The 27,784-nt window shown below is 53.7% G+C and overlaps 1 protein-coding gene and 1 long non-coding RNA gene across 5 annotated transcripts; one reads left to right on the top strand and one right to left on the bottom strand.

The window, feature by feature from the left end:
* Positions 1–1,210: 1,210 nt before the first annotated feature.
* On the bottom strand, positions 1,211–18,085 carry PICK1 (protein interacting with PRKCA 1). 3 transcript variants are annotated; one of them, XM_055395497.2, is made up of 13 exons: positions 17,936–18,085; positions 17,532–17,629; positions 16,047–16,158; positions 11,754–11,882; positions 9,647–9,713; positions 8,356–8,445; positions 5,819–5,872; positions 5,368–5,430; positions 4,494–4,627; positions 4,008–4,100; positions 3,143–3,193; positions 2,430–2,574; positions 1,211–2,033 (listed from the first exon to the last, which is right to left on the bottom strand). In XM_055395497.2, exons 2-13 carry the CDS (start codon positions 17,570–17,572, stop codon positions 1,759–1,761), a joined length of 1,254 nt encoding a protein of 417 aa, XP_055251472.2. In that variant the 5' UTR covers positions 17,573–17,629; positions 17,936–18,085; the 3' UTR covers positions 1,211–1,758. The 3 variants fall into 3 exon arrangements, with proteins under 3 accessions (XP_055251472.2, XP_055251471.2, XP_055251470.2); XM_055395496.2 differs by having other exon boundaries at positions 17,785–18,082; XM_055395495.2 differs by having other exon boundaries at positions 17,883–18,082.
* On the top strand, positions 7,725–13,537 carry LOC129536528 (uncharacterized). Of its 2 annotated transcripts, XR_008681832.2 has the most exons (3): positions 7,725–8,455; positions 10,772–10,860; positions 12,879–13,537. It is a non-coding gene; the product is annotated as an uncharacterized LOC129536528 (long non-coding RNA). The 2 variants fall into 2 exon arrangements; XR_016037711.1 differs by having other exon boundaries at positions 10,772–13,537.
* Positions 18,086–27,784: the final 9,699 nt, after the last annotated feature.

The following is a 27,784-nucleotide window of genomic DNA, read 5'->3' as shown; positions in this document are numbered from 1 at the left end:
GTGACCAGGGCCCACGACTCCATTCATCTGCACTCCGCAGGAGAACCCATCCCCCTGGTGGCCTCCCCACTGGTCTCATTTTCCATCCACGCCCCAGGAAAGCCCTAGCACATACCCGGCCGACTGACACTGTCTGCGGTTTCCCCTGAGCCACCAGAGCAGTGACTGTATCTTATTTAACAAATATAGCATTGACTGTGCCAGGCCCCATTCTAAGCTCTTCACAAAAGTTAACTCGTCTAATCCTCCTAACGACCCGAGGAGGTAGGTACCCTCACTAGCCATACTCACAGGTAGGGGAACTGAGGCCCAGATTAGGAGGTAGCTCTGGGTCACAGGAGCTGTACCTGGAACCTAGGCTGCCAGCTCATCTGTGCCCTTGGCCTCCCCGCTGACTGCCCTTTCAGAGAGGTGATGCAGTCTGATGGCTTGAAGGAGGCACACGGAGTGACAGCTGGTCCCTCTCTCCAAGCTCCCAATCCTGCCTGAGGATCCCATTGGTGTCTCTGCCCGGGACCCACACACACAAACCTAATAAGCAGGAAATCACCCCCTTCCTTAGCCACTGTGGGCCCTACCCACCTCTCACAGCCTCTCGCATCCCTCCCATTCTCCGGATGAGCACAAATTTCATTGTCCAAACGCACACTCTGATGGTGACAAGGGTCACTATTAATAATCCCACTAGGATCACAGGTGTGGGCCGGAGCTGTCCAGGAGAAGCAAAGACATGGAGTACTAGCATGGCACCACCCGCTGGGTGCCACCCCTTTGGCCCTGGTAGAACAGGTGGCCTGGAGTGGCCAGGGCACCCTTAGCACTCTCCCCATTTGGGGCCTTGGATCCGCCTGACCCAGGATCTGGCCCGTCTTTCCCCAAATAAAGGTTTAGTTCAAACACTGAAGGGTCACAGAGGAGAGAGGATATAAAAGGCTCCACAGAGCAGAAAGCCTGGGAGGCAGTGGGGAAAGTGGAGTCTTCTGAACTTGATGGATCTGAGTCCAAATCTCACTTCTTCCCCATACACCACGGGGCCTTTAGCAAGCCTCTTCTCAGCCTCAGTTTCCCATCTGTACCTGGGGACAGCAGTGCTCGTCCAAAGAACTGCTGTGAGGAGTCAGTGCCATAACGGCAATGTCGGTGAACCATGTTGCCCCATCTGTGATCAGGGAGGCAGGAGAGGGGGCATTGAGGGGAGAGAGGCTCTGAGGCCACTGCAAAGAGCCCAGGTTCATCTGGGTTTGTGTTTATTCAATACAGGCCCAGCGCCCAGGCCACCCCAGGGAAGTGGCTGAGCCAGGGGAATAAAATAAATACAGGCTGCGGAGGTGAGTGTGGACTCGGGTGTGGCCAGCCTAAAGAGAGGCGAGGGTGAAACACTGGCCCCAGCTCGGCTGGCCACCCGCGGGCTCCCCTGCTCCCAGCAGGCTCGGGGTGGGGCCGGCGGAGGTGCCCACAAGCAAGGAGTCCTGGAATCCTGCCACCTCCGACCCCTCTTCCTCCTTCCTAAGGCAGGTCGGGAGACCAAGCTCTCCAGCTGGCTGGGGAGCTGGGGGTGGGGGGTGAGGGGTGGAGGTGGAGGGGGCCCGGGCCCAGGGCCCAGGCCATGGCCCCAGAGCCCATCCTCGGCGGGCAACCCGGGTTCGCTGTGCAGGACAGAGCAGCAGGCAGGCACACGCCCCAAGCCAGCAGGCCTTTATGCGCCGCGCTGCATCCGCCCGCTCACCCCGCCCCCCGGACCCGCACCCCCGGGGGCACTCAGGAGTTACACCAGCTCCCGCCCTTGTCCAGGGGCCCGGCAGCCCCGCGCGAATCCCCGGGCGGCCCCCCGGCTGCCGTGTCCTCCTCGTCTTCCTCCTCCTCGTCCTCGCCGTCCGTGAACTCGTCCTGGCTGAGGCCGTAGGCCAGCGTGGTGTGCGCCAGGTCCACCTCGATGGGGAAGACATCGGCGTCACGCAGCACCGAGTAGCAGTCGTTGTAGTACTTGGACATAGTGGATACGAAGCGCTGCAGCTGGAACACGATGTCCTGGACTGGGGCAGGAGGGGCGGGCAGACAGCGCCGGTGGGCCAGGCTGCCTGCGCGTGGGGCCCAACCGACCCCGCCACCCTTGGGCTTCCCTTTCACGCATCTCACTGCCCCCTGGCACCCTGGGAGGGGGCCAAGCCAGCCAGGGCTGCCCAGCCCTGCACAGTACCCAGGCCTCCCCACTCCCAGTTCAGGGAGTGGAAGAGAACTGCCAGGGTGGGGTGGGGGGCGTGGGAGTCCACGGGACACGGCCAGTCCCACCCTGGCCAGGCTCTGGGAGGTTCCCATCTTGGGTCTGACTCAGAGCCAGTCTGCCACAGTCTGTCCCTGGGAGCTCGGGTGAGTGCTGGACCTCTCTGAAACGGGGAGGACGATGGTGTTGGGGGCCCGCAGCCCCTCACCATGCTTCTGGTCGAGCAGCTCCATCTTCTCCAGCACGTCCTTGCGCATCTGGGAGAAGCGGGCGCGGGCCTCCTGCCGGCAGCGCAGGATCAGGCGGTACTCGTAGTTGCCTGTGCTCACGCGGTACAGGGGTTCCCCCAGGGCCTGCGCCCGGGGGGAGCACGTCAGGGACCTTGGGCAGGTGGCAGGGGTGGGGGTGGGGGTGGCGGCAAGGAGGCTGCAGAGAACCCGCCAGCTCACAACCCCCCGCCACACAGCACTTTTCAAAGCTGCCTGTTTCTGAGACGCCTGAAGTTGCCAGAAGTGCTTAGGGATAGCTTTGTGAAAAACAAAAACAAAAAAAAACCCGGACGCTTGCCACATTAAATGAGTGTTGAGCCACAGATGGACCCTGCTATGAAAAATATTAAAAAGTAGCAAGTAAAAAAAAACAGCTCTCAGGAGTGAGGGGAAGGGCATTTTTTCTTTCCTGCAGGAGCCTCACCAAGTCTAGAGGACAGCTGGTCTGGGAGCAGGCATGGCAAAAATGGCCAGCACTTGGGAGGCCTGCAGAGGCCACGGGGAGGGAGGGAAGGCCAGCCCCCAGATCTGCACAAACAGGAGCCTGGCCAAGCCCCCCAGGCCTCTCTTGGGGCTCTGTGAGGCGGGCAGGGAGAGGTGTGTGCACCCCGAGCCACTCTAGGATCAGGGCCATGCTCCCCACCCCACTCACAATGCAGCTGTACTCCTCGTCGTCCATCTCCTTGACCTTCAGGCAGTAGGACTGTGGGACGGGTGAGGCCAGGCTGTCAGGGGGGCTACACCGCCTTGGAGCTCACCCTGACAGCCCCAGTTCCTCCCATGCCACCCTGGAGCCCTCAGCCACCCAGAGGAGCAGCCGTGCCAGGCCCTGTAGGCCTTGCACACCCTGAGCTGGAACGAGCTGAGATGCGTCGGGCAGAGGCTGGCCCCTCGCTCAGGCTGGCCCCTGCCCTGGAGGCTCAGGGTGGTGAGGGCACTCATCTGGGACGATGGAAAGGGCCCAGGAGCCCAGCGTTTACACTCAAGTCCCAAGAGATGCTCTGGGCTAAAGGATTCCAGGATCCAAAGAACTTGAGGAAGCCTCTGAAGACCCAGGTTACACGCGGGTCTATTGAAGGCTCTGACAAGTCCCGAAGCAAAGGACCTGGGCCTGCTCGATGGAGTATTTTTCCTCAACTCCTTTGACCACAGAATTATCATTTGAACATAAGACTCATGAACATCCATGTTATAACCAGTGACATAGTCTAATTCATTGCTAAAAGTGACTAAAATAATTCCCATGGGGTCAGAGTGTGTCCAAAGTGAGGGCCCCACCCACCCCAGGGCTCCTCTGAAGAGTCAAGGCAGGGCCTACGCTGCTGCCTGATCCCCGAACACCTCCCTAGGGCCCTGGTCCCACGTCCTCAGTCAGGTATCACCAAGGTCCTGGCCCTGACCTGCTGGCCGTCAAGTGGCTGACTGAAGAGGAACAAACCTCCAGGCGGGCTCTGACCCCAGCAGGCCAGGCCCACACTACCACCCCCGCCCCAACCAAGAGGCTGGGGCCCACTCACCAAGTACTCGAACTTCACATCCAGGTACTTCTTGATGGTGAGGCGAGTGTCCGGGATGGCTTTGTTGAGGTAAGTGTTCAGGTCTGTCAGCATCTGGAAGGGGCGGTGGGGTGGACGCTGAGGCCCCCGTGGGCAAGGGTGGGTGAAGGCTGGCTATGGTGACAGGGAATGGCACTGATGTGTCCACCCTTCTAGTGGACTCAGGTGTCAGAGCCAAAGGGAGTTCCCAGACCGCCCTGTCCATTCCAAGGAGGAGAAGACAGCCCAGGCCAAGGGCAAGTTGTAACTCTGGTGGAGCCAGGGCCAGACCAGCCTGGAGGTCAGGGCTGAGGTCGTGGAAGAGGAAGGACTCAGCCACAGTCAGCTGCAGCAGCCCACCCCCAAACCAGCCCCAAGGCGCTCTGACTCCAGAACAGGACACTCTCCGCTGGCCACACTGCCCCTCCCCGCTCACCTGCGGGCTCACGCACGCTCCACGTGACCTACCGGCTTGATGGTCTTCAGGAGCCGGATGCCAAACTTCTCGATGCTGCGGTGGGCGTCGGCGAATTTCACAAAAGCCTCACTTGCAGCGGGCTGGGGCTCCCGCACCCCGATCACAGAGAACACGTCCCCAAAGGCTGCGTGACAAGTTTGTCCTGAAGGCCGCCCCTACTTGACCCCTTAACGGAGAAGCCAGGGATTTGTTGGGGAGAAGCACGGTGGGGGGCATGGTGGGTCAGAGGTCGAGGTCCGCTGGTGGTCTACATCCCAGGGAGGTGGGTCTAAACCTCAAGAAAGGTGGATCTACAGCCCTAAGAGTTGGACCTGTACCCCAAGGAAGGTGGGCCTACATCCAAGGAGCTGACCTGGTTCCTGAAGTGACCAGAGCACGGGGGAAAGACTGGGTCAAAGTGGAGGAGGGCAGTGTCTGGGAGCAGAGCCCTGGTCTGGGAGTCTGGTCCTAAGGTCAGCTCCGCCCCGAAGGAGCTGGGTTACTGCTGCTTCTACCTGGGCTTTGTTTTCCCAGCTGTAAAATGGGATTCACTGAAACGAACAGACTTGTAGGAAACATGGTCAGGAAAAAGGAAAGGCCTCGTACATCGTGAGCGGCTGTACAGACAGACAGGACAGGGCCTGCACGAGGAACTTCTGCACCCCACAGAAGCCCAGCTGGTCGAGAGGCTCCCCGCTGGCCCCATTACCACCACACCCCAAATCTGACATGAGGTCAGACGCTGCAGGGTCTGCCTGAGCCGGGGCAGCAGAAAGGCCCCGGAGAGGAGCTTGCCCTCACCCTCCCCGTGGGATGTAGGGAGGTGCTGAGCCCACAGGGCAGGGTTTTTTCCAGGGTCATGCAGCAGGTTCAGGGTGTCCTTACCCCGGTGCGTCTGTGACAGCTCATAAAAGGCCCGGAGGAGGTTCTTGGTGTGTTCTGTCATCCCTGTGGGAAAGACCCAAAACGAGAGGGACAGGACCACACAGTGGGGACGACATTGGCCCAGGACGCGGCCTCCAAACCCCTACCCCACCCCCGAGGCCCACACTGTCCCTGAGGTTCAGACTTTTCTCACTAGGTTTATATGTGCTGTTCTTTTTTATGGGCACATGTTACTTTTACGATCAGAAAAAGCAGGTCTTTAGGTTTTTTTCCTTAAGAATTTTTAATGACTAAGGTCCTAGAATTTTTAATGAGTATGGTCCTGCCCCTCACTGCCATCACGTTTAGAGCAGGGCTCCGGAGCTCCACCTAGGTGAGAACTGGGGCCAGGCACTTCCAGTGCAGTACCCCACCCACCCAGGACTGCAGGCCGGAGGGTGTGCCTGCCCACCTTTATACAGCTCGGCGGTCCGCTCCAGCTCCTCCAGCCTCTTGACGAGCCCATCTGTGGGGATCAGAGGGCCAGGGGTGAGGGGAGAGACCCAGGGACCACTGGAGTCAGCCTTGGGAGAGGCGAGGTGGCCCCCAGCGGAGAACCAGGAACAGCACAGGGTCCCAGGGTCGGGGACTGGGCACCTCAGGGTTGGCTGGGCTTGCAGGTGTTTTGTGACGAGCCCAGTACATCCAGACAAGGCGGGGCAGCAGGGTGACCCTCAGGAGGCTCCTGTGATAAGCACCACCCCAGGAGGCTGGGACATGCCAAAGGGGCAGAAAGGTGACAAGGATATGGGTACTTCCGGAAGTAAGGAGTGAAAATCGGAGTGGGCCCTCCCCAAGGCCATGGCCAAGGGTAGCTGCCCATGGCCGGTGGAAGGCAAGCCCCTGCCTAGCAGTCAAGGACCTGGCCAGAACTTCCAGCACACACCCTGCTGACGGCCAAGAAGCAAGGCAATCAGAGACAAGTGGGAGAGATGGGATGCAACGACAGTTACTCTTAAGGCAGGCTCAAGGCAGCCCGCCACCACCTGGCAGCTCAGAAAGGAGAGCAATCTGGGAGGGGAGAGAAAGGCAGGAAGGGCTTTGAGGAAGAGCTGGCACTGGAGCGGGCCTTGGTGATCGTCTTCGTTGGCTTCACAGGTGTTTATCCTGCACCCATTATGTGCCAGGCCCCGTGTTGGGCCAGGGAATGACCTTGGTGAATGAAATCTGAGTGGTGCTTTCCAGGCTCCTGGTCCAGCGGTGACTGTGGCCAGGCCACGGATGGCAGGGGCGATAAGGGCTGTCAGGTGAGGGATGGGGCAGCTGCCTCACCTCCGGGGCTCAAGATAGGAACAAGTGGATGGCCAGGGCTGGGGATGCATTCCAGATCAGGGTCGGGCGGGGCTCTGGCCAGCAGTGATCACCACTCTCCTCCATTCTGATAGGGGTGAGGTCCACACTCACCTCCCCACCAGGAACACGGGCAGCAAATGCGGGGCAGGGTTCATGTCGGTAGCTTCCTGGCTCAGAGCCTCCTAAGACAGAGCCTGGCCTTACTGAAGCCCTTCACCCAGCTGTCCTTTCTCCACATGAGCTTTCTGGGGCAGATTACTTCCCCCATCTTATAGGGAAAACCAAGGTTTATAGAGGTGAAGCAACTTGCCTAAAGGTGCACAGCGAGGGCTGTGCAGGCCAGGGTGCCCTCTGCCCACCCCAGTTTCCTGTGCTGACCTGTCCAGGATTTTCTGAGTGGGAGGAGAGGAAGAGAGTTGTAGAAGCCGGGTCTGGATTCTTAAATCTGGGCAGAGAAGGCAGTCGTGTGTCAGGCTGCCAGGGAGGAAGGTTTGGGTTCTGGGGGTTGGTGGGGCACACCTCAGAAGTCTTCAGGAGGCTTCAGCCACTGGGCTGGCCTCCAGGCCCCAGCTCCCCAGAGCCCTGGCACCCGGCCAGCCTGGCAGCGAAGGAGCCACGTAAGCGCCGTGCTGTTGTTTTTAGCTGGGTCATGGGACATCATGACAGCTTCAATTTTAGAAACCCTATTTAAGGCTGGGGAAATTGCAAGGTTTGGGGGGGGAAAAAACACAACAACCAGTTCTAATTTCATCTCGACGCATGGTAACTACAGTAACAGGGATTTATAGGCACCAAGAAGCTGGAAATAGCAGCCGCCACTTTTGTACACCCTCTGGAACAAGCTCAGACCCCACCCCCGACATCCCAGCCAATAAAGCCCAGTGCGCCCAGCTGAGCCTACAATTTATGTCGTTATTTATATCTGTCCCCACACGTACACAGCAGAGCTGCTGCTATTTATAAACTCGGGCTGGTGACGGCAGGAGCGGGACTGAGTGTTTCACTGCCCCCCCCCAACCCCCGGGGACAGCACTGTGCACACGCATGGGTGGGTGTGAACGTGTGGGGAGAGAGTGTGTGCGCACAGGCGTGCGTGGGTGTGAACGTGCATGTACGCGGTTTTCCCGCTGCGGGAGGCGAGCACGGCCACCTCCAGGTCTGAGCAGGAATTGCTGGGACTTGGGCAGCAGCACCACCTCCTGGAGAGAGGCGGCGGGCCCGGTAAGCAGCCTGGGAGCAGCCAGGACACGCTGGGGTGACAAGAGGCCACAGGGAGGAACTGGGGCTCGGGTTGGGGGAGGCCTGGCTGTGTGAGAGCAGCGGGGGGGCAGTAGCGAAGGCACCAGCCTGGGGAGCTTGGCAGGAGGCACCACCCCACCAGGAGTCTCTCATCTGTGACTTGGGTCTATCTGAACTCTTGCTGGAGAGCCGGGGGACACGGGCTGTAAGAGGCCTTCAGTGTGCACTGTGGGTGCTCTGTGGGAGCTTGGAGAGGCCTCCGGGGAGGCGAAGAGATGGTATCGGCCCCACCAGCAGAGGCCCGGCCCAGGCCAGCGGGACACACACAGCCCTGGTGGGCAGCCATGGCGCCCCTCCCCCAGAGGCCTGGGCCTGAGTCCCCTGGGACCAGAGGTGGTGGGGTGGGAGGAGACTCACCATTGCACAGGATGGCCCGGCTCAGGCCCAGAGCATCTGCCGTCCCCGAGCTCATGTTCTCGACCAGCCGATGCTTCACCTTCTTCAACACTGGGCCCAGGTGAGAGAAGGACTCATGAGGTGGAGTCTGGGCCCCGGGGCCAATCCCGCTCCATCGTGACTCACTGGGGGCAACAGCAGGGGCGGAACTGGGGTTTGGGGTGGGGGTGACTATGAAGTGGGGAGGGTCCTGGCAGGGGGTTGGAGGGGTTCTGGGCTCCCTGCCCTTGGCACTGTCTTCTTGACAGAGGTGTTGGGAGCCTGGAAGCATGAATATGCAAGGCACTTAACTGAGGGTCTGGCACCCAAAGTGGCTATCGACTCCCACTGAGACCCAGAGCGGCCTAGGCCTGACACTGGCCGACAGGCCAACCAGGGAGGACTCCCCTCCTCCGTCTCTCCTCCACACGCGGGAGCAGAAGCCCTGTCCATGGCAACTGGCCCCAGGCTCCAGACTCGGTTACTGCATATGTGGTCAAATAGTCTTTGCAACGGGACCAAAGGGTTCTAAAGAACTTCCGGGACAGACTTAACTTGCCCTTAACCTCTTTTCTTAAAAACCAGAAGGCAACTGTGGCCCAACGGTGGAGGAAAAGGGTGCTGGGCCCCAGAGCCAAGAGATCTGGGTGGGCCTTCACCCGGGGGGCACAGCGCCTCCCTGGGTCCCGGGCTCTGATGTGCAATGAGGTGGCTGGTCCAGAGGACCTCAAAGCTACCATCCGGCTCCTGAGCCTGGAAGCTTCTACAGAACCAAGGCCCAGCTCCCAAGCAGGAGGTAATATGTCCCAGGGCATGCTGTGGGCAGAAGGACTGGCCTCTGCCCCAAACCTGAGGGCCAGTCCAGACCCTAAGACTTTCTGGCAGCAGGTGGGCAGAAGAGGCCAGGGTTGAGTGGGGTGTGCAGGTGGGCAGGCGGTACCAGGCAGGGCTGGGCTGCCCTCCCCTTTCAGAAAGGTGAGGGACTGGCTAGTGAGCTGGAGGGCTGCCCTACAAAGGACAAGCCTACAGCATGAAGGCACCAGAGGAGGTGGTCGGGGGAGGTAGGGAAGTGAAACATTAGGCAGGGAGAAACCAGAGACAGGTTCCGGGGACCAGCTGCAAGGGGAGCACCACTGGGTCCTCCCAGGTGCTTTGGATTGGCTTGGTCAGAAGGGTCAGAGGGCACAGCCACGTGACCACTGATGCACTGTCACAAGGAGACAGGATGCGGGCTTGTGGAGCCCCCGGACGCCACTGCCCCGGTGCCGCTTACCAATGTCCAGGGACATGCCCTGCTTGGGGTCCGCCTGCAGCTTGTTGTAGTGGATGGTCACCTCCCCCTGGAAGAGCAGGACAGCAGAGCTGTGACGGAGCCCCCGGGCCCCAGGCCCTTCTCCAAGGAGGCCTGTTTGCCCTGGTGTCTGCGGTCATCAAAGAATCCTGAGCCCTGGGAAAGGGCTCCTCCTCCTCTCTCCACCCACCAGGCCCCAGATAATCGGCAGGGACAGGGCAGACAGGGTCCCTGGGGTCACAGAGCTCACAGCCTGGCAGTCTGTGACACTGTGTGCCATGGCCCATGCCACGACCACAGTGCAGACCTCTGCCGGGTCACTTCTCCCGTCCTCTGAGAGGGTCTTCTAAACCAGCCCCCTTCTCAGGAGTCCCGCCATTCACCCCACAAACACGTCCGAGCACTTTCTCTGTGTCGGGTGCTGGGGGTGCTAGGGAGCAGGTATGAGGGCGGTCGCAGCCCCCCCAGAGCCCGAGGCCAGCAAGAGAGGCCGATGCGATTCGCAGAATTACACCAATCGCAGGCCAGTGACTGGACGAGAAGTAGCCAGCCTCCCTCGAGAAGGCTGCCCTGACCACGTGAGGACACCACGGTCAGCCTCAGGCTTGAAATCCTAAGACCCTTGAACTGGGGGCTGAATTCATTCAGATACAAAACAGGATTTCAAAACTGCATCCTGAAGGGAAACCAAAGTGATCTGAGGCCGTGAGTCAGGGGTGGGTGCCAGAGGCTCCTCGCAGGGTGCTCAGGGCCGCCGCGGAGGGGGAAGGAGTACCAAGGCAGGACGAGATCTGGGCTCTGCTCCAGCCGCGCAACCACAAGCAGCTCCTCCCCTCCTGCAGGGCACTGGTGAGATGGGTGCCCGGCTCCCTGCCAAACCTGGGGGCTGCGGAGTCCCCAGGCAATGGCAATGCCACGCACACCTGCCAGGAGCTCCTGTTCTCAGGGGTAACGTGAGAGGCTGGTGCGAGACAGGCTTGGGAGGACAAGGAGGGTGCTAGAGATGGGGGATGAGAAAAGGGATCCGGGGGGGGCACACCACCCCAGCTCCGTATCAAAATGAAACATGGCCCACCACCTCCCATGATGCACTCCTCTGCCCAACAGGAAATGCCCAGGACAGTAAACTCCACACCAGGGGGAGCAGAAAAGGAGAACAAAGGGGAGAAGGTAGAAGCCGTGGGTCCGGGGCTAAGGTAAGCTGATGTCAGGGATGCTGGGACCAGGCCTTTAAGACACAGAGGACAGGAAGGAAGTGAGGAGAGGTTTGGCTGGATTCGGCGAGGGAGCCTAAACTCTCGACCAAGCTCAACGGGCAGCTGGGTGCTTGACTCTCAGAGTGTTAAATCATCCTGCAGCTTTGCACCTTCTTCACTGTTTTGGTTTCGCAAGAGCTACCAGCAGCAAAAATCTCCAAAAACATGGCAGAAGGGCTGCATGCTTTTGGAAGTGGCAGGAATGCTGTCTGCCATTCAGGGTGAGAGGGGCTCTGTAGGGGGCCTGGAGCAGGGCAGGGGAAGCAGGAAACAGGCAGCATTCAGTCTGGTCTGCTGAACTAGACACCAGCAGCTGGACACGGAGCTGCCCTGGGGCCCAGAGGGGTCCGTGGGGGGATATGTGAGCCCAGGGGGACCCAAAGGACTGAAAGTTCCTACAGGAATGGCGGGTGGGGTGCCTTTTTCCCTCTTACACCCTCTTGGGCCCAGTACGACTCAGAGGACATTTCCTGGGTATCTACTGACCCAGGTAGGTTCACCTTGGACTTCGAGCTTCAGCTCCAGCCCTGACTGGGGACACGCTGGCTTGCCCCGAGGTGTGGTTCTGAGTCTGACAGCTCCCCTGGGAGCTCGAGGGCAGGACCTTTGAGTCATGGTGCCCACTCTCTCACCAGGGCCCAGCGCAAGTCCTGGAGCGTAATCAGCATCTCCTGAATGAACCTGGGGGAAACTGGAGAAGCTGGGATGTGATAGACCCTGAGGTGCCGAGGAGGGAGCTGGGAGAGGGCCAGGCCCCCTGCAGGCCCACCGAGGCCTCGGGCTGGCTGGAGGTCTCAAAAGGGCCAGTGTCCTCACTGCCACAGCAGCCTTACCTTCACCTCCTGAATCATCTTGGCCACCTCCACCTTAGTTTTTCCTTTGATTGACCTGCCATTGACCCCCGTGATCTCATCGCCAGCTGCCACGGTGCCATCCAGCGCGGCGGGCGTGTTGTCAAACACCTGTGGGTGTGGAAGGGGATGGGCGGGAGGAAAGGAAAGCTGGGAAGAAAGCTGGCGGCGGGCGGGCATTCCCTCCACCCCAACCAGCACCAGCCCTGTCCTGGTGCCTACTCTGCCCCTTACGTCGCGAGGAGAAGGGCAAGGGGAGAGAGCACCCCAACAGCCAGAAATGAATGACCCACGTTCTTGGAGGAAAGGGAAGGAGGACAGGAAGTAAATGTAACTGATGAGACATCCCTTTTCTGATATCAACTGCACCCAACCTTACACACCCTCTGGAGGCTTTGTTCCTCCAAAGTCATTTCTTTAGATTTTCCAACAATGCTGCTCGGAGCTGACTCAGAGTGCCAAAGCACCACTGATCAATTCCTGCAACTTCACTGCAGTCCCCAAGAAGCAAGGGCCCCGCCGACATGAGCCCCTTCTCCCAAAGTGACCCCATCCAGGGGGTCTGTGCTCACTGGCTCAATGTGACTGTATGTGTCTGTTAAAAGGACAGAGATAGGGGGAGATACTCAGGATGAGCAGGCGACAAAAGTGTGTGCCGTTGAGTCCCACAGCCCCATAGTTCCTGTGGGGCCCCAGAACGCTGGCAGCAGGCTTGCCTGGAGCCTCAAGAGCCTGGAGGGGGAGACCCCACCCAACAGCTCTGCAGCAAAGGCCTCTCTGTATGGGTGCTGGGAGGCTGGCTGATGCCCCACAGCGGAACCCACCAGCTGACTCTGCACACCACACAGAACTGTGAAACCTGTCGTGACTGTGAGGGCTCGCTCTTAGATATAAAGACGGGCGGGGAATACTGGGTCCTTGAAAAAGTGTCCCATGTGAAAAACACCAAAACATTTAAATAGAAAAAAGAACCACAGGAAACAGGAACAAAGCAGGGACAATAATATGAAATATTATGAAAACAAATGGAATAATATGAAATATTTTAATATTTATATAATATGAAATACTTATATAACATTCTTATATAATGTAAATATATTTCAGATATATTCATCTTATACAATATGAAAATAAAAAGAAAACTACAATTAACACCTTTACAGAGATCTGAAAAACAAGAACAGGATGATGTAAGAGGATCATTTTGAAAACAGGAAAGATCTCATAGAAACACAAAACATAATTAAAATGGAAAATGCCAAGGGAACTTCAGAAACCAAGCAGAGGGAAGCAAAAAAGAGATGGTCAGAAAACAAGAAAAGGAATATTAAAAGATCAATGGAGGAAGCCCAGAGTTTAACCAATAGGAAGCTCAGAGTTTAACCAACAGGAGTCCAAAAGAGGGAACAGAGAGTAGGACAGCATCAGGGATAACATGTGAGATGCAGAAGAGAAAGACATGGGGTCTCCAGCACAACAGACAAAGGATCATGCCAAGAGCCATCGTCAGGATGCTTCAGAATGCCAGGGACGAAGAGAAGTGCCCAAGAGTTTTGATGGACCAAGAATAAGACATGTTACTGCAAATAAAGGATCACAAATAAAATTGGCATCACCAGACAGGACAATTATGCTGATGGCAAAAGACAATGAAATGACACCAGCCAATTTCTAAGTGAAAATTATTTGCACCCTTGATGTTCGTTCTTGAATTTGACCCACTCAAGTGTCAACTGAAAGGAATATGAGAATAACAACAACAACCAAAAACAGAACAAGACACTTAGAGAGACACAATTTCTCAAAAAATTTACCACCCCAGCAGCCTTTCTCAGAAAGCTACAGGAAACATGCTCCACCAACACGGGGAAGCCAAGAAAGAGGGATCCTGGAGATGAGGGAATCCAACCCACTAGCGGAGAGGGAAGGGGTGCTCAAAGGGGAAAGCCCAGCGGTGGACGCAGAAAGCTGATGGGAAATGTCTGAGGTAAATGTACTGAAAACACAAGGAGAATGCAAATGGAAAAAAAAGAAGAAAAAAAAAAAAAGAAATTACTTGTTTTAAAAGAAGATTGAGTTAAGAAAAGAATCACTGGGTTTCTCAAAAAATTAAACACAGAGTTAGCAAATGACCCAGAAATTCCACTCCAGATTTATATCCAAAAGAAATTAAAACATATGTCCACACAGAAACTGGACGTGAATGTTTACAGCAGTGTTATTCACAACAGCCAAAAGGCCCAAACAACGCACATGCCACGAACAGATGAACGGATAAACAAACGGTGATCTATCCACACAATGGGATGCTGTCCAGCCGTGAAAAGAAGGAGGTACTGAGACGAGCCGCAACGTGAATGAACTTCAAAGCCACATGATCACTCAAGGGCATGGGTGGTTGTCTCGGTGATGAGACAGTTCTGAAACCAGAGAGGGTAGCTGCACTCCATGAGCGCACTAAAATAGCACCGAGTTGTTATACTTTAAAACCATTATTGTATGCTATGTGAATTTCACTACAATAAAAATATTTTTTTAAAAAGTACAAACACAGAAGACCATTAAGCTCGGTAGTAAAACAGCACCTTACTATGCTCTGAGCTCTCTGGGTGGGGGGCGGGGGGGCCTCTGTCTTCTTGCTTTCTTAACTCGAGTGTCTGCAAAATACCCTGGCCAGGCCCTGAGGAAATATTTCCCGAACATGATACCTATTGCACTGACTCAGACCGAACCAAATTGACAAGATCACCATCAGGAAGACAGAGTGAGAGGAAACAGTGGTTGGGAAGAAAGTTAAATTCTCGTCTCCTTGGCTGAGAGAAGCTGATAGAGGTTTACAAGGGACAGATCAAGAAGTAACGGGATAAGCATCTTACTGAGAACAATGGGACCTCTGACCTGAATCTGCAGCTAAAAGGGTGGGAAGCAGTGTTGCTTCTGGGATTGGGGTGGAGGCAGTCCTGGGGAGGGGGAAGGGCGGCGAGATGGGGTAGAGCAGGGAATTGCTTATTTGACATTGGCCTTTTAGTACTCTTGACTTGTTAAAAGCAAGTCAGAGAGTCTTTGATTAAAAATAAAATTGAGTTTTGAAAAAAATCAATTCTACTATTTATGATCACAGTTCACACTAAGGACAAACCTGGCCCTCAGCAGGGGGTGGGGATGGAGAAATAGGTGGCACAGGAGACTGAACAGGCAGATTTCGAGGAGGTCAGGCCTGGGGAAGGCCTCCCCAACACCTCCTGGGTCAGCAGAGGCCAAAGGGCTTGTAAAGGCCACATTCTGAGCGGGCAAGACCAGATCCAGGGAATCTCCATCTTCAAGGCCTTAGAAGTGACTCTTTTGCAAGATCCTCAGAGAGACTGATGTTTCTCATCTGCCACCAATGGCTACTTAGCTGAGAAGGTTAGAATAGAGCAGAGTCAAAGTCAAGTTGATATCTAGGGGAGCAAGCTTCCTTCCAAGACTACAGAAGGATCACTGACTCTGACCAGCCCCACAGTAAAGGAGGCCAGTCCCCACTTGTGAGTCACAGCTGACAGAACATCACCAGGGCAGCTCCTGTGCAATAAGGACCACAAACTTGTAAAGTACTGCTGGCAGATCATCTGGGAGAGTGAACTGTCATAAAAATAGTAACAGCTGCCATTGAGGGAGTGCTGCTTAAGGGCCAGAAACTGTGGGATGTCATTGTTGAGTTTATTCTTCACAGCAACCCAAAGATGCTTGGACCTATGTATTTTACATCCTCTATTTCCAGGTAACAAAACTGAGGCCCAGAGAGGTTAACAAATTAATAAGCAGGGAAGCGTGCAATTAACCTCAGGCCATTCACAGTCTTTTAGTCCTTCTACCATGCTTCACACTTGTGTCAGTACCAAAGGTTGACGGTTCTGTTGATTCATTGACAACACTGTTATTGAGGGTCCACTATCTGCCAGGCATTGTACGAGGTGCTGACTGCAGTGAAAAAGCACACTGGGATCCTGTCCTCACAGTGCAGACAGTCTGGAAAAGTGGCTAGATACAGAATCAGTGAGCAAATCCATGAGAGTACAGATGGTGGGAAGTGCTGAGAAGGAAAAAAAACAGATTGAAATGACAGAAAAACAAGGGCGGACCTACTGAGAGGGGGTGTTCAGGGAGGCCCCTCTGAAGAGAATGAGAAGGAGCCAGCCTCCCAGAGTGGAGGAATGAACCTTTGTCTTGTCCAAGAAGGGAGGTGGCTCGCCCCCTCCAGCACCCCCCTCCCACCTCCAAAGCACTCAGTACCTGAACAATATACAGGCAGGGACAGTACTGGGCTCCTCCTCCAATGCTGATCCCGATCAGGTTCTGAGCATCCTTCTGCAGGGTCACCTTCCCAGGCACAGTAGGAATTCCACTAGGAAGAGAAGCATGAGCAATTGAGTTTCCCGGAAGAAGGATGACTGGAGGAGATGAGGATGGAGACAGGCCCTCCAAAACCCCCAAAAGCCTCCTACTGCTGCATGTGCTACAGAGGGAAGCTCCTTCTCATTTGGCCAAAAAGACAGTATTTTGTCATTTTGTGCTGGAACACCGCAGAGCTCTTGGATCCATGCTAATGGGGGATCAAACCCCAACTTGGCCATGTATCAGCTGTGGGTCTTGGCTAAGCAAATCACCCTCTCTGCATCTCAGTTTCCTCATTCATAAAATCATATAGATAAAAAAAGTGGCCACTTTAAAAGTACATGGAAGCCACTTAACACCAACTCAGCCAAGAGTAGGTACTCAAAAAAATAGGTCCCCCTTCCCTGTTCTTCATTCTCCCTCTAAGAGTTGAGTCAGACTCTATTCTTGTCACCTTCTCAGCTACATAAATCATAGGCCACCACCTCCAGGAAGCCTCCTCCTGTTAAACTATGCATCATCCATCTCTCAATTGTTATACGCAATTACTTCTCAATTTTCACTATATATTAGCACTTATTTATGTTTTATGGCAAATACTCTCATTTATTCTCTTATTCACTAGACAAACATTTGCTAACAACCTACTGATGTTGAGCACAATCAGTGCTGAAGACACAGAAAGGTGCTGCATTCAGTCCTTGCTCTGAGGGAGGATATATTCTAATACGGGGACTAACTTAATTTTTGAAAATCTCTCCCACTAATCATTTATGTTGGGAAGGAAGGTATGTTTATGATATTCCTATTCATCCTTCAAAACCTAGCTCAATTGCCACCTCTTCTTGAAAGAAAGAAAGAACGTGAAGTTGCTCAGTCATGTCAGACTCTTTGCGACCCCATGGACTGTAGCCTGCCAGGCTCCTCTGTCTATGGGATTCTCCAGGCAAGAATACTGGAGTGGATTGCCATTTCCTTCTCCAATTCTAACAAGAAGACTAACTTAATTTTTAAAATCTGCCCCACTAATCATTTATGCTGGGAAGGAAGGTGTATTTATGAAATTCCTATTCATTCTTCAAAACCTGGCTCAATTGCCACTTCTTCTGTGACGCCTTCCCTGAATACCCCAGCAGAGGCACTGCTCAGCTGGCTGGGTTCTCCTTGTAGCCATGTCATTCTCCATTAGAGCCCTTGTGGCCCTGAATTGCAATTATCCATCAATATGTCCACAGCCCCCTACAGATGATGAGCTCCTGGAAGGGCAGGATTCATTGCAGCTTCTAAGCTTACGCTGAAAAGCAAGGATCTGTGGAACTCGAAGGGACTTAGGGGAATCTGGGGTTCCTGCACTCATGGGACTTGGGGTAACAACATACTCACAGTTTATCCTCCTCGATGTCATAATCCAAGTCTGCAAACATGGTTCCGAGAGTTTCAGTGGGCTGGCTAACTGCCCAGCTCGGCAGGGGAAGGGGGAACTGGATCCGGAAGAGAAAAGAGGGCAGGGCTTAGGAAACCAAAGTGCCTAAATGCCAACCCCAACCCTGGCTATCAGCGAGAGCCAGGCCCTCCTCCTCCCCTCCGGACGATGGGGTATTGTCCCGGAGTCGGGGGCTGGGTAGGTGATTCTTACTAAGTAGAGAGGGGTTCTCCAGGCCAGGGCTGGGGGTTCAGATCCCAGAGCCCGCCCCACGGGTCTCCAGGCCCTCGGGAGCTGCCTCTGTAGCTCACCGGAAGCGTCAGTCCCACAGACGGGTCTGGGCCAGGCTGGCACCTGAACCCACCTGCCGTTCCACCTGTCCGTGGCCGCGACTGTCGCGTCACTTCCGGCGGGACGCGGAAGTCCCGCCTTCCTACCCTGGGTACTTGCCCCGATCCCTGCAAGCAACCCTGCCCTCCTAGTCTCCCGGGGTTCCTAGAACCAGGAAAGAGAATAATTATTGACGGAAGCTCCCCCTTAGCATGAAAAAGCGGAAACAGAGTAAAGGTCTGGAGAGGCCGACGGCGCTCAACCCCGCCCCTTGCCCTTTGGCCGCCGCCATCTTGGTAAGGGCAGGGTTCTTCCCAGCTTCCTTAGCGGGACGCAGGGGACCAAGACGCCTGGCTGGTTGCCGTGGCAACGGAAGCATCCTCAGGCGGGGAGACCTCCAGCGAAATTCAGTGGACTACAAACCTCGACAGGTTCCCTTTAACATTTTCAGCACCCCGTGTTAGGGTGCTGTGACTTCTCTACTAGAATGACTGTCCTGGTTGGAAGGATCCTTCGAGATGCCAATGTAATCTGAGTTTTGCAGGCCAGGAAACTAAGTGCCAGTAAGAGGAAGAGATTTTGTCCAGAGCCTTCCACAGTTGGAGTAAGATCCAGATCTCAACCCTGAGACGCCTGCCACCTAGTCCAGTGCCTTTCTAACACCTGCACACCTGTGGTCAGTGGCTGTGCTATGGACAGGTTGGATTCCCTTCCTTTTCCTTTACATACCTCTTTTCTCCAAATACAAACTAAGAGCACCGGGACAGATTCTTTCTATGATATTTAGTAAAAGACTCCTCACACTCCCTCTCCTTCCTTAGTCCTGAGGAGCTGCCCCTTTGGGGTCACACTGAAGGTCACAGCCCTTGTGTACCTGAGGTTCTGGAAATGCCATCAGTGCTTCCCAGACGACAAGTCCAAATCTCCTCTCCCCACCAACCTCTGCTGCAGTAATGTGTATAGTAAGTTCCCTGGAGGGGTTGGGACTCCCAGAGCCCCAGCCCTAGCATCTGCCTCATCCAGGAAGCATGGGACCAGGCCTGTACAGATTCCTCCAGAGGCAGTGGAGGAAGGAGAGATGCAGAAGGGTGATTATCCACATATCCCATGGCCTGATGGGAGCCCCACCCTCTCCTTCGGGAGCTATCTGAGTGTTGGCAGTTGTGCAGAGTACCAGAATAGCAACAACTTTTCCATGTACCCTTGGCTCCATCATTAAGATCACTTTCACAGGATTTCAAAGTTCACCTTGATCCTATGAGAGAGGAACAAGTACTGTCAGCCACACTGTGCAGGTAAGGAAATGGAGGCTTAGTGAGACACTGCCCCTTGTCTCCTGGGTGGTTGGTAGCAGAGCTAGGGCTGGTATTTCCAAGTCCTATTTGCAGGCCAGCATTTCCATTCTAAAAATCAGCAGTCTCCAAAGCCAGACTATTTAACGTGGACTGTGGCTCTCCCACCTCACAGCAGCCCTCGCTCGTTCCCAGATGCTGCCATCTTGAAGCTGGGGGGTCTTGGGCAAGTCACCGTCTGACTCTGAGTTCAGATATCTGTAGACTGGAGACAGTGATTCTCCCAAAAGTGCTTGTGAAGGTCAAGGTACAAAGGAGAAACAGGGAATTCCCTGGTGGTCCAGTGGCTAAAACGCTGCACTCCCAATACAGGGGGCCTGAGTTCAACCCCTGGTCAGGGAACTAGATCCCATGTGCCACAACTAAGCCCCTATGCAGCCAAATAGATAAAAATAAATATTTTTTAAAGGAGAAACAGCTATGAGTGCTTTGGAGACAATTCACATGACACAGATGCCACTCAGGTCTCTTGACCCCCCCACTGCCCCCGGCCAACCCACTGCAGTCCCTCTTCCCAAGGGAGGAAAAATGCCCAGCCTCCTCTCTTTTCTTCCTCAACTTCCCTGTCTCCCAGGCCCAGCTCTAATCCATCTCTCGCAGACAGCCTTACCAGACAGTCCTGGCTCACAGATCTTGTCTCTTTTTCTGAGCCCCTGAAACAGTTGTTATTTGGATCGTTCACTTGGCAATTAACTATGTATCATCTTGTGAAATTCCTTCATGGCTTCCCTGAGTCAGTTCTGTGTTGATTCACTTATCACATGTTTGAATTTTGCCTGGAGAGTTCTATTCCCCTTCAAAATCGGGGCTCAGGGTTCCTGTCTTAACAAACCATAAACATATTCTCCCTATCTCTCTTCTTCCTGAGTTCCTTTTCTGTCCTGACTTTATAATCCCTGGCACCTCCCCACTTCCATAGGATGCCAGGAAGCCATCAACAGGTGTCACTGTGGCAAACTTGAAAAAGAAAATCAGGGTGCTTTGTAACACATGTTCGTGTGAAAATGCGATGATTCACTTTATATTTATCAGTGGATGGCTTTCCTGGGTCTGACCACACAGCATGGGAACCTGTTCCAGCCAATTCATGGGGTCAGGTTGGGACCACGAATTCATTTGAAGGGAAAGAAAGTGTGAGTACCTTGTTCCATTGCCATAGTAAGCACTTCTTGTCTTTCCAGATGGACAGGAAGTCCCTGGGGGCAGATCTTATCCTTCTCTGTATCTCCCACAGAGCCTGGCACAGCACCTGGCTGCAGGCGACATACCGTAATCGTAGCTGTGGTTTTTCGTATGAGATGAGGTGTTCTTTGGGTCCTGGAGGAGAGGGCTGGGATGGGCAGAGAGGGAGAGCGATGATAAGGGCCTGAACCCGGATGGTGGCAGTGGCCAAGCTTCTTCCACAGGGCTGGAATCACCAGACCGAGTCTAGGTCCTGAATTTGAAATGTGTGTTTTTAACAAGCAGCAGCATCCACACACACAGGCTTTACCACAGACCACAGCTCTCCCAGTCCAAGACGGTCCCAACTCAGATCGGAGCTCTGTGGTTTCAGAGCTTGGAGTTCTCAGGCACACCAACCTTTGGCTCTGAGATGATGCCTGGAGAATGGGGGTGATGCCCTCCCCCCGCCCGAGATAGAAGCTATGAAGAAGAAGATGAAAAAGCAGAAACAAGCATGAAAATGCCTTAAGAGTGATTCACTTGGCACAGACATCAGAGGTTTTTATTGTTATTCCTCATTATGATCATTTTGCCCAGCTACTTGAGAAGGTTGCTCAGGCCCCTGCATCAGACTCGCCTGGGAAATATGTCATACGCAGGCTCCCAGGCTCTGTCCCCAGGGAAGGGGGGACCCTGAAGGCTGCATTTTCACAAAGCTCTGTGGGTGACTTCAATGCCTCCTGCAGTTTGAGGACCACTGTGTCACAGGCTCAGAATGGACTGTGTCTGTGCATCCTCAGGGTGGGTCTATTCAGCTCCACCAATGATCCCTGCCCTGGGGGCCTCGCCATCTAGAGGGGCTTCTGGCGAAAGGCCAACGAAGCGTTCCTGGAGGAACTGACATCTTAGCTGAGTGCTGAAGGAGGTGCTGGTGGGACACAGGTCGAGAAAAGCGGCAGAGTGACCCAGGCAGAGGACATAGCTGGTGCAGGCGGCAGGGGGTACAAGGCACAGTCCCCCGTCCTCAAAGAATCACAGGGTGGCAGGGGAGACAGACAAGTGAGGGCAGTGACAGGTGTGAGGAGACCACCACCGGATCCTGACCAGAGGATGGGAAGAACTGCCCCTCCCCCTCCTGCTATTGCAGAGATCATCCAGGTGGGTGGGTGACCGCTGGCCCAGCCTTGCCACTGACAGGTGTGTGAATCCAGGCAAGTCCTCTCTGGGCCTGGGTCTCCTCCATGATTCTGTTTTTCGAGTTCAGAGCCTCAGATTCAATCAGGGAAAAAGCCTACCCCCAACAACCCCATTGGAGGAGGAGAAAGGGACGGTAGAGGAGGAAATGGCTAGATGGCATCACCGACTCGATAGACATGAGTTTGAACAAGCTCCGGGAGTTGGTGATGGACAGGGAGGCCTGGCGTGCTGCAGTCCGTGGGGTGGCAGAGTGGGACACGATTGAGCAACTGAACGGAACTGAACAACCTCCTATTCCTGGGGACGTGCTGCCACCCAGTGGCCATTGAGAGAAAAACTTCCTGGGGAACCAGAGCCCCCATTCTACCGTTCCTGTCAGTGTCACTGCCCCGCCTCGCTCAGGGCTGGCTGGGCAGTCTTTGTAGCCTGTGGGGGATGGGTGCTGAGCTGTGCCCCACGTGCCCACTCCTCAGTGTTGCCATGGCCCCAACTCCAAGGCCTGACTCCTCACTGACTTACCGTGGAAAGGTCAAGGAACCAGGAGTGGGTGGAATTGGATTCTGTTCATCGGCAGCGTAGAGATTTAGAGGATAGGTTTTAAAAGCAAACAGATGATCGCAGTATTACTAATAGCCAATTAGTAATTGGGCATATATTGGGCATCTCCACATCAGGGGACAAGAAAAGCAAGGTCTTGCCCTGCCAGAACTCACATGAGTGGGAAAGGCAGGCATTGGCCCCGGTGACGTCACCTACTTCAGAGCACGAAGTGGGTCCCCAAAATAAAAGGGGAGCCCAGTGGGAAGGGCTTGACTGCGGACTCGTGGGAGCTGGTGGGTGGGCAGGACGGAGCATTGGCTCCACGGGAGCTGTGTAACCCTGGAAATGTCCCTTGACCTCTCTGAGCCTTAAAAAGGGTAAAATGTGTATCATAAGAGCCCAAGTGTTGATTTCAAATTTGAGTCCATGACCAGGACTCTCCTTGCCCAAACCCCTCCAAGCTCTTCCCATCACAGAATAAACCTCTGGTCCTTACCTAGAGAGCTGGGTCTGGCTGCTTCTCCCTGTTCACATTCTGTTCCAGAGCCTCTGGTGGCTTGTGTTCCTGGAACATGCTGGAATGTTTCCACGTCAGGGCCTTTCCTCCTGTAGCTCCCCCTGTCTGGAACATTCTTCCCCCAGGTATGCTCACTCCCTCATTTCATCCATATCTTTACATACCTGTTTCTCCAGGAAGCCCTCCAGGGGCACCAACTAAGCCACAGCCCTTTGCTCGTCTCTTTCAGAACACCAGCTCGTCTCGCGCCTGGACCCATAGCAGAGTTTGGGTTACCCATGTGTTTGCTTGTCAACTGGCTTCTTGTCTTTCTTCTCCAAGCTGCAAGTTCCTGGAGGGCAGGAACCTGGCCTGTTTAGGTCACACCGAGCATGGTCTGGCAAGTAGTACATTCAGTGAAGACCCGGTGAATGAATGAATCTCTGTGTCACCCAGAGCAGGAACCCAGAGACCAGGCCATGGTCAGAGATCATAGAGGCCTCCAGTTTTAGAATCAGGACCCCAGACCTCATCAGCCTGGCACTGGGGGACCACGGGAAACTAGCCAAGGAGGGACAGAGCAGTTAGATCTGTGTGCTGGAGGGCATGGGCTACCAGCTGCGGCAAATTGAGGGAACCAGGGAGGCCTGTCATTGGTGGGGAGAGGGGAGGGGTGGCATTGCCTCCCCCTCCTTGAGTCGAAGCGCGTCGGGGTGGGGAACAGGGTGCAGGGGCTGCTTTACTGGGAAGCTGTCTGGTGGGGCCAGATTCCCCCAGGGACAGGAAACCCTCTACCACCAGGGCAGCCATGGGTGAGGAGGGAATCAGCGTTGCTCCAAGGCATTTGCATCCTTCCAGAAGCCTTTGTCCAGCTTTGATGACGCCATGGCCTTCATTTCTTGGGTACCTCTCTCCTCTCAGCTGCCTCCTCCAGTTGGCCACCCCTGGCTAGAGGCAGGCTGTGGGCTGCCACGGGGCCCCGAGTTCTCCCAGCTACCCCCAAAGCAGCTCTATTCCTGGCTCTTCTTGTAATGGGCTGACCCCTGACCTCCCCCCGTCTACCCCCACCTACTGCTCTGCCCCCCGGCTTAGGTCAGTGATGAAAGCTGGTGGGAGCCCCGAGGGGGCGGGGGGGGGGGCAGACAGTGCCTGATTGTTCTCCACCCCTGGCAGCTCGGCCACGCTGGCTGCCAAGGGACTGACTTTTGCTCTGTCTCTCTCTCGCACCAGGTCAGGGGTTCTCAGACTCAACAAGTGGGAAGTTAATTCCCATGCAGACCCAAGAACACCCCTAGAGGTGATATAGATTATCAGGCCCCGCGTGGGGGCGCAGGGTTCAGACACGGGGCTGGGAGGCCAGGTAGGACCCCGCTTTGGGAAGAGCCTGGGACCTTAGGCATCCCTGGCCCTCGTGGAGTTCCAAGTGTGAAATGGAATCTCAGGGTGCTAAGAGCAAAGCCAGCCCCACGGGAAGGTGTGGGGATGGCACGTGACACAGCTGTGACTGTGTCTTCTCCGTCCTTGCCCCTCTGACCTGCCCTCCCCCCACCCCGCCCTCCGTATCCATACGTGTCAGGTCTGTGTCAGGCTCTCTGTTCTCTCCCATCAGTCTAGCTGTCTGTCTTGCACCAATAAATACCACACTGGCCAAATTGCTAGAGCTTTTCTAATAAGCTTGGCTAGTCAGCAGGCACGCCTACCTTATTCTTCAGGAGCATCTCAGCTATTCTTAGTGCTTCGCTCTTTCTTACTGCTTTTATTTATTTTTTTCTTACTGCTTTTAGAATCCGCTTGACAGGCACCACCAAAACCCTGTCGGGGTTTGATCCAGACTGAATTGAATCTAGACATTAATTTGGGAAGAGCTGACAGTCTTAAGACATTGAATCTCCTTATGCAAGTTTGTGGCTGTCTCTCGGCCTTTATTTCAGTTTCTTTATTTTACTTTTTATTAAGTAAAGTTTCAAATGTACAAGATTAGAGAAAAAAGAATGACGAAGCTCTTTTTCATCCAGCACCAAGCTTTATCGGTTAAATCTTGCAGCTGCTGTATGTTCAGCCATAACCCTGTCCACTCCCATCCCCTCATTCATTTTTTTTCCAGCTACTCTTTGGGAGTCTTCATGAATGTCTTCCAGTAATGGTTTTTTTGGTCTCTTTTCCTTTTTAAATAGATTGACAAGAAGTTGCAAAAATAGTATAGTTCCCCCCATGGTGACATCTTATATAACCATGACACTTTATCAAAGCAGGAAATTGACACTGGTACCATCCACAGATCTTGTTCAGATTTCACTAATTTTCCTTGTATTCTTGTGTGTGTGTGTGTGTGTGTGTGTGTGTAGGTCCATGCAATTTCATCACCTGTGTGGACTCATAATCACCACCATGATCAAGATACAGAATACTGTCCCATGAGACCCCACGTGTTACTCATCTAGAGCAACACTTGTATCCCTGCCCAGCTCCTCCAGCCACTAGTCTGTGCTCCATCTCTATGCTGTCATCATTCTGAGAACATCACAGTAACGAAACCACAACCTTTCGAGATAGGTTCCTTTCACTCTGTGTAATTCCCTTGAGCACCATCCAGACCATCACATGTATTGGCTGTTAATTCCTTTTTATTGCCAAGTAGTATTCTGTAATATGGAGGTGCCAGTCTGTTTAACCACTCGCTCACTGAAAGACATTTAGGTTGCTTCCAGTTTTTAACTATCACCAATAAAGTTGCTGTGTACAATCATGCACATATGCTACTGTGGATGTGAGTTTTGGGGTGGCATTGTGTTTGTTTGTTTGTTTTGACTGTGCCGTGTAGCATGTGAGATCTTAGTTTCCTGATCAGGGGTCAAACCCATCCCCCCTGGGTTGGGAGTATGGAGTCTTAACTGCTGGACCACCAGGGAAGTCCCATGGATATGAGTTTCTGTTTCTTTATAATAAATGCCCAGAAGTGGGTTATATGATTGATGGACATCTTGTTTTTTCAAAAACGACCAAACTATTTTCCAGGATGGTTATATCTTGGTAATATTTTTTGCTCTTCTCTGTAAATATTTTGTTGTATTTCATTAATTATTGTTAAATGGAGGATTTTTAAAAATTATATTTCTTTGCTCCATTGTTTATAAAGCAATTACTTTTTATTGATATGATTTACACACCAAAAAATTCACCATTTTGAAGTGTATAATTCAGTATATATTCACAAAGTTGCACAACCATCACCTCTATTAAATTCCTGAATATTTTCATTACCCCCAAAAGAAACCTGTATCTGTTAGCAGTCACTCCTCATCCCCCATCCCTGGCAACTTTATCTACTTTCTGTTGCTATGGGTGTGCCTACTCCAGGCATTTCATATCAATGGAATCATTGGCCCTTTGTGTCGGGCTTCTTTCATTTAGCATCATGTTTTCAGGGTTCACCCATCCACATGTTGAGCTGCAATTGCTTTTTGATATTGATTTGATATAGGAATACCCTATTTCTAGCTGTGAAATTTCCTTCATAGTTCTAATAATTTGCCTCTGGATTATTTTGAATTCTCTATATAGACAATCATATCACCTGAAAAAAAATCCCAGTTTTACTTTTCTTATCCAACCCTTGTATTTTGTTGTTTCTGTTTTTTCATGTCTTACTGCCCCAGCTAGGACCTCAAGTACAATGTTGAACAGATGTACGGATGAGGGCCAATTTGTCCCTGACTTAGTGAGTGTATCTGTTGCCCCTTTAAAAACAATGCTTGTGCTGCTTTTTGTAGATAATTTTTATCAGCTTAAGGAAGTTCCTTTCTATCCCAAGTTTGCAAAGACATTTTTATTGAAAGTCGATGTTGAGATTTAGTGCCAGTGCTGAGATGATCATGAGTTTTCTCCCTTAATTTATTAGTGTGATGAATGAAAGTATAGACTTTAAAATGTAAAACCATCATTACGTTTCTAGGATAAACAAAATTCTCTTATGGGGTATATATCCTTTTTATTCCTTGCCAGATTTGTTTTGCTAATATCTTACTTAGGGCTCTCACATTGAATTTCACAAGCGGGACTGGTCTGTAACTTTTCCTTTGAATGTTCTGTGTAAATAGAAAGGAACCATCCCCGAGTCTAATGTGTGTCTCTCAGAATCTCGGACCCTGTCCCTGTGGCTCTCTCAGGGTCCCCCTCTGTCCCTCCCAGACACATTGCTTTAGCTAGGGGAGTGCTCCCGGGAGTGGCAGAAGGCAGAGGCGCCACTTGAACGAGACAGCCTTGGAAGACGGAGCTGGAAACCTGGGGCCCCAAGCTTTGGGAGGGACACAGAGCTGAGATTCCCCAAACCAGCCAAGGGGTCTATGCATCTGGGCCCCTCATTGAAGAGGAAGGCTTAAGAGAAATCTTCCATGCCTTTCTCCACGGGGAGGGAGAAAGCCCTCCAGAGGAAGTGGCTGGAAGGGGGCAGGGGGAAGGGGTTAATGGTGGCATTGTGCTCAGGGCTGACGGATGGCTGGTCTGTCAGTGGCAGTGGTCCAGCCTTAGCAGCCCCAGGGAGATCCCCGCCTTCTCCCAGTCATCCTCTCAGGGAGGGGGCCCTGCTGGCCTTTGATAATGGCTGGGGGCCATCCTCCCTGCTGTGGGGTCACTGGGCCATTCTCTTTGGTGGGGCCTGGTCTGCGGTGGCCCAGAATGCACCCTCCACTCTGGCCCGACCATCAGGCATTGCAGGTGGCCAGAGTGGGTGTCCTGCCCCAAGGCCCCTTGCCCCGCTGGATCTCAAGCACCCAACACAGGCCATCCCGTGCCAGCCCTGCCTGTCTTGTGGATGACTGGGTCTCAGAAGGGATCTGGTGAAGTCCAGCTCCCTGACATCTGGGACGGGGAAATGGGGTTATGACTTGTCAAGGCTCCTTCGGGAGCAGGGGGAACCGGTCCTAGGACTTTCTGCTCAAATGTGCCTGGACTGGGGCCAGGTTGATGCTGAGATGAATTAGACACAGTCTGTCCTCAAGGGGCTCGGAGGCTGGGAAAAGGGGAGTCATCATGGGAACGGAGAAATATAAGTGCGGTAAATGTAGCAAGCACAGAACCCTGTAGGTGCAGAAAAGGGACCACTAGCCCAGCCAGGCGGTCAGGAAGGCCTCCAGGA

Source organism: Moschus berezovskii, chromosome 6 (assembly GCF_049115385.1).
Source record: "Moschus berezovskii isolate FMDL1 chromosome 6, NW_MosBer_1.0, whole genome shotgun sequence".
Classification (NCBI taxonomy): Eukaryota; Metazoa; Chordata; class Mammalia; order Artiodactyla; family Moschidae; genus Moschus; species Moschus berezovskii.
Note: the sequence above shows the minus strand (reverse complement) of the source record. Positions and strands in the feature narration are given on the sequence as shown.

Excerpts from the sequence above, each read along its gene's own strand:
- PICK1 (XM_055395497.2), bottom strand. The coding sequence starts at position 17,572 with ATGTTTGCAGACTTGGATTATGACATCGAGGAGGATAAACT. Across the intron at positions 8,446-9,646 it reads GGGCATGTCCCTGGACATTG|TGTTGAAGAAGGTGAAGCAT; the intron begins GTAAGCGGCACC and ends ACCTGGGCCCAG. Across the intron at positions 4,628-5,367 it reads GCTGTCACAGACGCACCGGG|CCTTTGGGGACGTGTTCTCT; the intron begins GTAAGGACACCC and ends CTTGTCACGCAG.